This window comes from Monodon monoceros, unplaced genomic scaffold (genome assembly GCF_005190385.1).
Source record: "Monodon monoceros isolate NGI ecotype Baffin Bay Population unplaced genomic scaffold, NGI_Narwhal_1 Super_Scaffold_18, whole genome shotgun sequence".
Taxonomy (NCBI): Eukaryota; Metazoa; Chordata; class Mammalia; order Artiodactyla; family Monodontidae; genus Monodon; species Monodon monoceros.
In genome coordinates, this window is record NW_021703774.1 from 84,117,237 (window position 1) to 84,128,196 (window position 10,960).

At 41.3% G+C, this 10,960-nt stretch overlaps 2 protein-coding genes across 2 annotated transcripts; one reads left to right on the forward strand and one right to left on the reverse strand.

Moving 5' to 3' along the window:
* Nucleotides 1–3,137: 3,137 nt before the first annotated feature.
* LOC114897914 (olfactory receptor 11A1-like) lies at nt 3,138–3,643 on the reverse strand. The gene is given in 2 exon segments (XM_029226970.1): nt 3,138–3,205; nt 3,208–3,643. Coding segments are annotated over 2 exon segments (504 nt in total).
* A 6,504-nt stretch (nt 3,644–10,147) lies between these two features.
* LOC114897915 (60S ribosomal protein L13a-like) lies at nt 10,148–10,715 on the forward strand. Its single transcript, XM_029226971.1, has one exon. It carries the CDS (start codon nt 10,164–10,166, stop codon nt 10,713–10,715), a length of 552 nt encoding a protein of 183 aa, XP_029082804.1. The 5' UTR covers nt 10,148–10,163.
* Nucleotides 10,716–10,960: the final 245 nt, after the last annotated feature.

A 10,960-nucleotide genomic window follows, 5' to 3' on the forward strand; every position in this document is an offset into this window, starting at 1 on the left:
ACAGAGATTCAGAGGCTTAAAAAATACAGTGCAGGTAATTGACATACAAAATTTCCTGCAGAAATCATCATCCTAGAAGCTGTGGTCTTCTCTAAATACTTTCTCTGTCTTGTCCTCTTAGTCAGGGTACACCAACTGTCCTTGACTTTATGGGACATAAACTAATCCAAACATGACCTTCATGTTTTTGTATGTTTTCAGCAGGGAAAATAAGGGAAGCTATAATGGAAGGAAAGGTCTAGTAAAAAAAAAAAAGTGTGTGTTTGTGTGTGTGTGTGTGTGTGTGTACACATATTTGGCAGCAAAAGTCTTTATTCAAATGAAGTTTTAAATGGAATAAATAAGATACATCAAAACAGAATTGCTCAGTGAGTGCAGGGATGGGGCTCAGAGACTGCTCAACCTCTTCCTCACCTTTGGTGGCTTCTCAAGCACATTTGCCCAACTCTAAGGTCAGAAAACCACTGGTTTGGGTGAGATGAGACTCCTGGGTTCTTTGGCAGTATTGGGGCTTATTTTCAGTTGTGGGAGCAGGGCTGTGGCTGCTCCATTCCTGCAGCCCTCACTAACTTGGAAGAGACTCCCCAGCCTTCATGTTTCATTACCATGTCTCAGTGGAAATAGGAAGCCAGTTCTAACCGCAACATGTCCCCTTCCCCATTTGAGAGGTTGAGAGCTGTGGCTTTCTGCAGAAGGAGTAGTGGAGAAGTTTCTCCCAGTTGATGGCAATTGTGCTGGCCACAAACATTCTGAGGCTTTGTTACCTGAGTGGAGCTGCAGGCTTGTAGGAGATGGAATGTAAGACTTGGGGCTGGAGGGAGAGTTCCATGGCTCCGGCATGTGCTGTGATACACTACACTCTCTCCTAGCCAAGTATAACCAAACAGTGATGCAGGCATATACAGGAATGTTCCTTATGTGTCCCTAGGCAAGGAGAAAATTTACTGAGTTGGTAGGTGGTGTGGTATAGGGGAGAGAGGACAGGACTCATATATAGAATTTCTGGATTCTAGTCTGTGTTACCTGGGGAAAGTCCACTTAATCCCTTAGGGGATCACTTCTTGTAAAGAAGATGTTGTGTAATCCATACATTCTCTCTGGGCCTTAAACATTCTGAATATTTATTACTTTGTAATGTCAAAATGAAATTTGACTACATAATAGTTTTAGCTGGGATTTGGTACAGAAGGTGGAACCTAGAAGAAGAAGTACAAGAGCTACCATTTACTGAGCACTTGCTATGGGCCAGACAGACAGTGCATGTTCTCACTTAGGGACAGTGTGAGATGGGCATGGCATGTCCTCCTTTACAGATGAGAAAGACTAAAATTGGTGAGTTTAGGTAACTTTCCCAAAGCATATTACAAGAAAGTGGCAGAGCTAAAATTAAAAACTTTCCCATGACACAAAAGCCTGCTCTTCTATCCAGTTTCCTGCAGAGCTAGTCTGACATTAACCCTGGCTCCCAATGAGCCACCCGTGGATAAATGAAAGCTGACAAGTTTTACTTTTACTGGGAGTACCCTAAGATGATCACACAATATTTTCCTAGTTTACAAGAGGAGCAAGAAGAGGGCAATTCTCTCTTCATAAAGCAAGGTCTAAGAATGTTTTCAGATACCCAGCATAGTCTCGTATGTGCTGTTTCCAATCCAAGGTTCTGAGTAACCCCCACGCATGGTGAACATAATCTCTTTGCTTAACTCAAAAAAAGAAGAATGTTTCAGAAGAAAGTTTAGGCAAGAGATAATCCTAACCTCAGCACTAGGGGCGCATAATTTGTAGGAGCCAGAAAAGAAGTCAGGCAGCATCTGAGTGTGCAATGCTGACCTCAGCTTTTCTACTCAGAAGTCAACTCAGCTCTTTAGAGTTGCAAAGAGCAAAAAACACATGCCCACCACACCCTATGCTCTAACTTACTAAGAACATGTGCCAGTAGGAGAGGGAGCAAGTGCAGGCAAGAGCCTGGTAGAGGGCCTGGCAGGAAGAGGTGGAACTCAATAAATACGATGTCCCAGCTTCCAACTGAGCCTGCTACCATAATAGCAGGGGAGATAGAGCATCATAGATTCATCATGGGTCCTCTGCCTAGCCCTCATTTCCCCAAATCTTTGTTTCCCACTTCTAAGTCTTGAGTGCAAGACTGACAACCACTGATCTTTTTACTGACTCCAAAGTTTTGCCTTTTCCAGAACATCATATAATTGGGATAAAACACTATATATCATTTTCAGATTGACTTCTTTCACTTAGTAATATGCATGTAAGTTTCCTCCATGTATTTTTATGGCTTGATAGCTCATTTCTTTTTAATGCTGAATAACATCCCATTGTCTGTGTATCACATTTTATTTTTCCATTCATCAGCTGAAGGACATCTTGGTTGCTTCCAAGTTTTGGCAATTATAAATACAATTGCTATAAATAGGTGCAGTTTTTTGTGTGAACATACGTTCTCAACTCATTTGGGTAAATACTAAGGGGTGTGATTGCTCAAACATATGGTAAAAGTATGTTCAATTTTGTAAGAAATGCCCAAAATGTCTTCCAAAGCATTTGTACTGTTTTGCATTCCCACTAGCAATGAATGAGTTTCTGTTGCTCCGTATCCTCACCAGCATTTGGTGTTGTCAGTATTCTGGACTTTGGCCATTCTAATAGGTGTGTAGTAGTCATCTTATTTTTAATTTTGAATCACAAGTGTAATTTTATATGTGTAGTTTTACACTAGTTATTTGATTAACATTTGTCTTCCCCCATGACTGTGAATTTAGTGAGAGCAGGGACTTCCTCTGTTTTTGTTTATTTTTCACTTATATTTTGTACAATGCCTTGGACATAGTAGACCCTCAATGAGTATTAGAGCAAATGAGTGGCCAGCATTACCAGTTCATTTTGGAGATGAGCTTCTACACAAGGATTCTGGAGCAGAATGGAGCAGAATCTGACCTGCTTAGACCATTCCTGGGACACCAATTCACTGTCAGAATTCAGCAGTGTCCACAGCCATACTCATAGGCATCTGGTCATCAGTCTTTGGTAGCTAATAGTTTAGGTAATTGCCTTTTATGTTGACTCTAAATTACTCAATCCAGTTTATGAACCATTGAACAAATATAGTTTTTTTCCTTTTTGCATCATCTAAGGAAACCTGGCTTCTTACTCAAACACTTCTTCAGGGCTTCATGGATGTCTCTGTTTCTCGGCTATAGATGATGGGGTTGAACATGGGTGCTAGGATGGTATAAAGTAGAGAAAATCCTTTGTGCAAGAGTTGGGAAGAGTTGGCTGAGGGCATGAGGTATGTGGCAATCAGTGTCCCATAGAACACCATGATCATGGTGAGGTGAGAGGAGCAGGTGGAGAAGGCCTTTTGCCAGCCTGTGCCAGATGGAATTCTTAGGACAGCAGCAAGAATGAAGGAGTAGGAGGTTGTGATGAGAGGAAATGGGATCAGAGTCACTGCAGAAGAGGTGGCATAGGCCATGGTCTCGGTCAGTGAAGTGTCCATGCAGGAGAGATGGACCAGAGGGGTGAAGTCACAAAAGAAGTGATCAATTTCATTGGGTTCACAGAAGGTTAGTCTAGACAGTAGGACCATCGTGATTGCTGTGAGAAGGAAGCAGCAGAGAAATGTGGCCATTTCTTTTGCCACATCCTGCAGTGTGTGAGCATGTAATCGTGTGAGTAGTTAAGCTCGTCCTGCTATCTCTTATCATACAAAAGCATATGATACAAAATGTATCATACAATACATTAATCCCATTTTAAAATTGACCCAGTGTCCTAGGTACCATTTTGTGGAGATCTGGTTCCAGCTTTTCAAAGGGGCTCACAGAACTAACCTGGAATCTGTGCTGACCAAAATTCCTGGTGCCCAGAAGATGTCCAGCAACTGACGATTCAGACTGAGCCCATTCAGTGGAGCATGGAGAAGGCACAAAGAGAGAACTTCTCTCAATCCCCTGCAAAGTGCAAATAACAACCTGAGATCTCAGAGAGAAGGCTTCGGTCTGACAGAATACAGCCAAACTCCAGGATGTTACTGCTTGTTGCTGCTAATGATGATGATAGGACTCGATCCCAGGTACGGTCCTAAGTGCTGAAAATACGTAACCCACTTAATCGTCACAACAACCCTATGTAGTGAGTATTCTTATTATCTTTACTTTCCAGATGGAGTCACAGAGAGGCTGAATAACTTAACCATGGTCATCAGCTAGAAAGTGGAAGAGGCGAGATTCAGACTTGCTCTGGATCCCTCACTCCTAACCATGAACACTGCCTCTCACGGGGCTTGGGTACATGGCTAGTTTGCATTATCTCACAGAAGTGGGAAGGGGAATGGTTCCACAAGGAAGCCTCTCATCCAAGTTTTAACTTCAGGGAAGGTGAGACTTGCTTTGTCAGTTGGTGAGGGAACAATTCCATAAAGGGTTACAAACTCTGACATCCTTCTCTACCTGTCTCCTGTACTTGCTTTCACACTACTACTTTTATGTCCTTTCCTTATTACCTTAAAAATAAATCTAACATTGTTTGGATATGTGCATGGGAAATTACTACTTTCCCTCTACCAGGCAATTATAGGGCTGCTGCCCTATCTTGATGCAGTACAGGAAGGCATGATAGAGAATAGAAAGCAGGTGAAAGGAAAGAGATAACTGACTAGAAAGGCAGTGGAGCCTGGTTAAGAGCACAGCCTCTAAAATTAAACTGGCCTAGATTCAAATTCCTGCTCAACCACGAATATATGTGAGCGAAACCATTTTATAACCTTTAAGGGAAGAGCAACTCTGCTGCCTCTAGGTCTGAGAAGATGAAGCTTTTAAGGGCAGCAGAGAGGTTGATGATACTAATCCCCCACCTCTGACCCTAATATACAACTACTATCTCTCCCTCTATCTCCCTCACAGAAGCGAGGAAATCAAAAAAGGATATTATTAAAAAAGGTAGAGATGTGGACTCTGCTAACACGCTCCTGTATTAACTCTGCTCATGAACACTGCTGGACTCTAGAGCCACAACCCCAAATCACATGATATGTCTGTGATTCATGTCTGCACAGAGCTGGGTCCAGAATAAGGGCTCAATAAATTGTAGCGCATTCCACCCCTCCTCGCTTCTTCATCTCTTTCTCTTCCACTCCCTCCTTCCTCCCAAGTATGCCAGCCCATTTAGTGCTATCTATAGGTAGATGAGCTCTCATGCTAAAAGAAAAGCATCTCTTCCCTTCATTGGAGATATTGAGAGGACAAATTATAAAGACAAAGAGACTAAAGCACTGGAGAGTTATTTGGATTTGATGATTTTTAACATCCCTTCCAAACTTGAATGTTTTTCCTAATTGGGACACATTCCATTCCCTCAGGACACACACATAAAGCAAGCTTGTGGGAAAGAGAAGAGACTTATCACAAAGCAAAGTAAAAACACAAATACTCAGTAAATAATCAGAGGTTTTATATCTTCCATTAAAAAAAATCAAGGAAAGACATGAAATGACTCAGGTGCTATCTGAAAAGGAGCCATTCTCTTAGCTGAATTCAGTGGTCAATAAATTAACCAATCAAGTCAGCCAACATTTGGCTTATTGATAAGGGCTGTTGTCTCTTGCCAGCTGCTGGTTAATTCAGCTGAACAGTTGGTCTACCAGACAGACAAATAATTTGATTTTTCTCACTAAACTGATAACTGATTTAGTATGCCAGGGAATTGTATCTCTGACCTCATCTCGTAAAGGACAGATTTAAAACAGGGAAAACTGAAGTATACACCAGCAGAATAGATAAGCTCTACCTGTCAGTGCCTCAGAGGGGTCCACATCAAATCTGGGGAGTCAGGCCACAGAGACAATGCATGTAAATCTCCCCTTGATTCATAGAACTGGGCTAGACAGCTGGAATCCTGCTTTTATCCAAAAATACACCTCCCTGTGCAATTGACAAAAACAAAGTTGGAGATGTCTTTCCACATGAACCTTAGGAGGCCAGTTGACTTTTGGCCCCATCTTTCAACCTCCTTCCTCTGTGTAAACTTACGTCCCTCTGTGGGCAAAGCCATAACCTCCTCTGATATTGGTGCTCATGGGCATTTCCCAAGTGACATTTGTGGGGAATTGTTGTTATTTTGGAAATAATATGAAACCAAGTTACCTTAGAGGAAATATATTTTTCCCCTTGCTTTGTGTTAAGCTTCTACTTTAATAATGACTCTGTATTTATATGACTTTTGTAAAGAGCTATTGAAAATGTATCATTATGTTATGTTTTGGTAGAATGGATTAAAGTAACATTTTGAAGGAAATATTCAATTTTTTTCTATCCTCAGGAAGAAAAATTACTGTGTACATCTTTATTGTGTAGATTTGGTGGAAACTGAAGCAAGTATCTGTGATAGTAAACATTTATCACCAAAGCCATTAATTAGGATTCTAAAGAATTTGTGTCGTCTTGGATTCTTGTTATTGATTAAAAATAGTAAGCAAGGCTAGTCCTGTTCTGGGAAGTGTACATTTGTGAGTGGAAACCTTATGGAATTAAAGTTATCATTTACTGATAGACATTAACAAACTGGAGAGCTATTAGCTCAAACTAACATATTAATACCGCTATCCAATAAGTGTAACAAATGAAACAGTAATAAAATAATCAATGAATTGAAACTACCTCATTTGTTCTTTAGAACTGAAATATTTTCCTCTAATGAACTATCTGAAAACTATCTGAAAACATGAGGCCTCTGGGTAGGATGTCCTTATTGAAATCTACTAAGTAACCACCATATGCCAGACATTGTGCTAAGCCTACGCTATTATCTATATTCCTCACAACCCTTCTTACATATTGCTTATTTTACTCATGAGGCTTTTAGAGGTGATATGACTTGTTCAGAATTACCCAGCCAGAAGAATGTGAGGGAACTGGAAATGGACTAAAAGCTCCATGAAGACAGAGCATGTCTATTTCAGCCATTACTCTATCTACCTCAGAGCCTGGCACATAGTAAGATTTCTAATAATATTTATAAATCAATGAATGAATAAATATGTGAGCAAATATCTGACTTCATATAAAGTGTTCTTGCTGTTTTATCAAGCCCTTTCCTCCAACCTTCACAAAATGATACTGTAGCCCTGTTAAGTTAAAGGAAGGGCTCTAAAACCTGAATTGAGGCTGACTAGGTAATGGAAGCAGTTACTGATGCTAAAAAAATTTTAATGGCAAATTATACCTAAAAAAAAAAAGCAAAGATTATTTTATTTAGAGCAAAGTCATTTAGGAGAAGCCTGATTCAGTAATTAAGCCAATTAGTTATTTTTCAGAAAGGCTACTTCTCAATTTCTAAGAGGTTGTGAAACCATTTTCTACTCTTAAAAAGAAAAGATATTTATTTTTTGGAAACCAAGTCACTGATGCAAATTTATTTAAGAATACAAGCTTCAGATATGTTCTGCAGCTGGTACATAGTCCAGCTAAACACTTTGGACTCTCAAGCCATATACCACAGTGCAACAAGCAATTATAACTCTGTTCCTTTGGCTTCAAGAAGAATTTAAATTATAATGTCTACATACTGTAAGTCTAAAAACATGAAAATTTCTAAAAAGAAAATAAAAAGTGTTAAAATAATAGCATGTTTGAGCCTAATGTGTTAAGTTCAGTTATTCAAGACGATTGGGAAGGTGACTTTGTGGATATAATGGAAAGTTCACTGTATGTTTGCCTATTACATCTTCTCTTTTACTCCCTTGTCCCCAGCCCTTAAGAACCTCAAGCCGCCTTCTATCTCAGAGACTTTGTAATTGTTGCCTCTGTCTAGACTATGCCCTGTTTTTATTTCTTTGTGTCAGGTATCACTATTTTATTTCATTTTACTTGTTTACTTGGTTGTTGACCATCTCCCCCTTAAGACTATAATCCTACAAGAGCAGGGATGTTTCTATCTTGTCTGCTACTATATCCAGTGCAGATACTCTGTGTGTCTCTACACAGTAGATAATAACTGGCACATAGTAGATAATAACTATTTGCAGGAAATAATGAAAACAAAAATCTATAGTGTTACCATGAAGTTTGCAGTTATTCTAAGTGATTGGATTTTCAGCCCCTTTAGGGACTGGTTATTTTCTTTAGGGACTTTGCCCTCAGGGGAAAAATGGTATTTGTGTGACTATTGTGACTTTGTTAAGTGAGCATTTGTTAAGTAGAGCCCTGCGTATCTGGTTGCTGAGCCATAGTTCAAGAAAAGGAATTGAAATAGAGAAGTTTATTACTCACAGGTCCTGGAGGAGGTGCACTGCATGCCTCATGGGGCCATGAGAGGAGGTCAAGGCAGGGTACAGGCAGAGAGAGCATGGCAGGACCTGGGACATATGCCTTTATTAGGGTCTACAGGTGGAATACGTTGGTGTTCCCTGGCTAAGTCCAGATTGGTTAATTCAAACCAAAAAGAGTGGGATTTTGGTGAGCTTTGTGGGGCATCTTATTTAAGGGGTGTGCAAGGAGAAGGCCTTGGCAGGCAGGGGAGAGTAATTATCCAAAGGTGGCTGAGGTAGTCATATCAGGATCTTACATTTACTTATGACTGTAATGGTGTTATCTAGGGCATGCACTCACAGGACGGGGGCCAGTCCGTTCAAGCCCCCTGCAGGCTGCTTGGCCACACAAAATGGATGGTGAGGCAGCAATATTATCGAGTAGTCTAGCAAAACTCTCAACAATGACTAACCAGTCAAGATTCTTCACATGCAGACCACAGACAGAGGAAATGTTGACCACACAATCCTACTCCTTAGCCATATTTTAAAATAGACACGTGAATAGTAAAGAAATAAATTACTTGCATTGAATAAAATTTAAGTGAAGATAAAGATTTTAAAAATATATATAAACTCCAGCTCCAGTTCCTCATAGGTTATTTTATTTATTGTCTGAGCCTCATATCAAGGTGAATTTTTGCTTAAGGCCAGAAGCACTGTGGGGAATGTGGACTGCTCCAGAACCTGGGCTTCAGGGTCTGTTGATAGGTGGCTCTAGTCCAGTCTTACTTCCCTGTTCATAACCTGTGAGAAGAGAAGATATTAATTTACCTTCTTAGGACTTTTAAGTGACTTGTGAACAATAGTTAAAAGATGGGAGGGGCATCGCTTTTTGCTTTATAAGGTTTTATTTCAAAGTTCCTCTTCATCTTTATTTCCTACTATTTTTCTTATAAAATGGAAGAAGAAACAGAACTATTTCTCAGAGTGACTCCTTGAGCCTACATAAATTGTTTGGTGGTTCCCTTCCAATCATAAAAGGCTTTCTTGGCAACCATGGCTCTAATTCACTCATTCCAAATTTGTGTTGCTCAAACTGTTTTCCAGATATCATGCCTGAAGGTTCAGAAGGAAGGGACCTATTTACCTACATAATTACTAGGCTTCCTGGTTCCATTTGGTTTATGTCTTTGTTCATTTATTGACTATGTATTCTGTGCTAATTTGGTAATGCAGACTGGAAATTATGAAGGTACACTCCTTGCCTTCATGTTATTTAGAGTCCAGTTAGGGAGGTTGAGTACAAACAGATAATGTCAATAAAATGAGATATAAGTAAAACTACTTTAAAAGAAGACTGAGGGAAAGAGGGGTCAGCCGAGATGATGACAAAGGAGGCTCCTAATCCCACTTCTCCCATGGACACAATGAATGTTCTGCTACTACACAGAGAGCAACTACCTCTGAAAGAAATCCAGAAGCAAGCTGTGTGACTCCTACATATTGGGTGAATAAGAAAATACCCATAGCAAAACAGGTAGGAAAGCAGAGTGAGACATGTTTGTCATAAGCCCCATGCTCAACACAGTGTCATACAATTGGGAGGAAATGCCCAATTCCAAACTTCTACCTGAGGAATTAAAGTTTGGACCCCATATTTAGGGCCCCAACTTTTAAGACTCCAACTTGAATGACAGGCTCCCAAAACACCTAGCTCTGAAAGCCAACAAGGTTTGCATCTGCAAGACCCACAAAACTATAGCAAAGAAAGAGTTGTTAGCAGGTGCAGGCACACATCATGGCTGTCTCCCCAGGGTTCAACAGAGAGGAAGCAGGCAAAATTGCTTCTAGTCTTTCCCTGAGAAAGTTCTATCTGAATACTTTTCCCAGGCGGCTGCCGAAGATGGCGGAGGGGCAGGTCCTGGTTCTCGATGGCCGAGGCCATCTCCTGGGCCGCCTGGCGGCCATCGTGGCTAAGCAGGTGCTTCTGGGTCGAAAAGTGGTGGTTGTGCGCTGTGAGGGCATCAACATTTCTGGCAATTTCTATAGAAACAAGTTGAAGTACCTGGCATTCCTCTGCAGGCGGATGAACACCAACCCCTCCCGTGGCCCCTACCACTTCCGAGCCCCCAGCCGCATCTTCTGGCGGACAGTGCGAGGCATGCTGCCCCACAAGACCAAGCGAGGCCAGGCCGCTCTGGACTGCCTCAAAGTGTTTGATGGGATCCCGCCACCCTATGACAAGAAAAAGTGGATGGTGGTTCCTGCCGCCCTCAAGGTTGTGCGTCTGAAGCCTACACGGAAGTTTGCCTACCTAGGGTGCCTGGCTCATGAGGTTGGCTGGAAGTACCAGGCAGTAACGGCTACACTGGAGGAGAAGAGAAAGGAGAAGGCCAAGATCCACTACCGGAAAAAGAAGCAGCTCATGAGGCTATGGGTCAGGCTTCTAATATAGCATGCATCTGGGAGCTGGCTATGGTCCTCTCCAGTTTCTGTGGAAGATGCTGGACACTTTTCCCTCCATCCCACTCCAAAGTCACAAGTATCTCCCTGGAAAGAGCTTGTACACATATCTGGCACCTCAAATCTTGTGGCTGCTGCCTGAGGGATGAGCCTCTGGATTGCCTGGCTCTCATAGCCAATGGGGTTTGAATTCACAAGTCCCATAGTACTATAGCAAAGAAGCAGTTCTTAACAGGT

Excerpts from the sequence above, each read along its gene's own strand:
- LOC114897915 (XM_029226971.1), top strand. The coding sequence starts at position 10,164 with ATGGCGGAGGGGCAGGTCCTGGTTCTCGATGGCCGAGGCCATCTCCTG.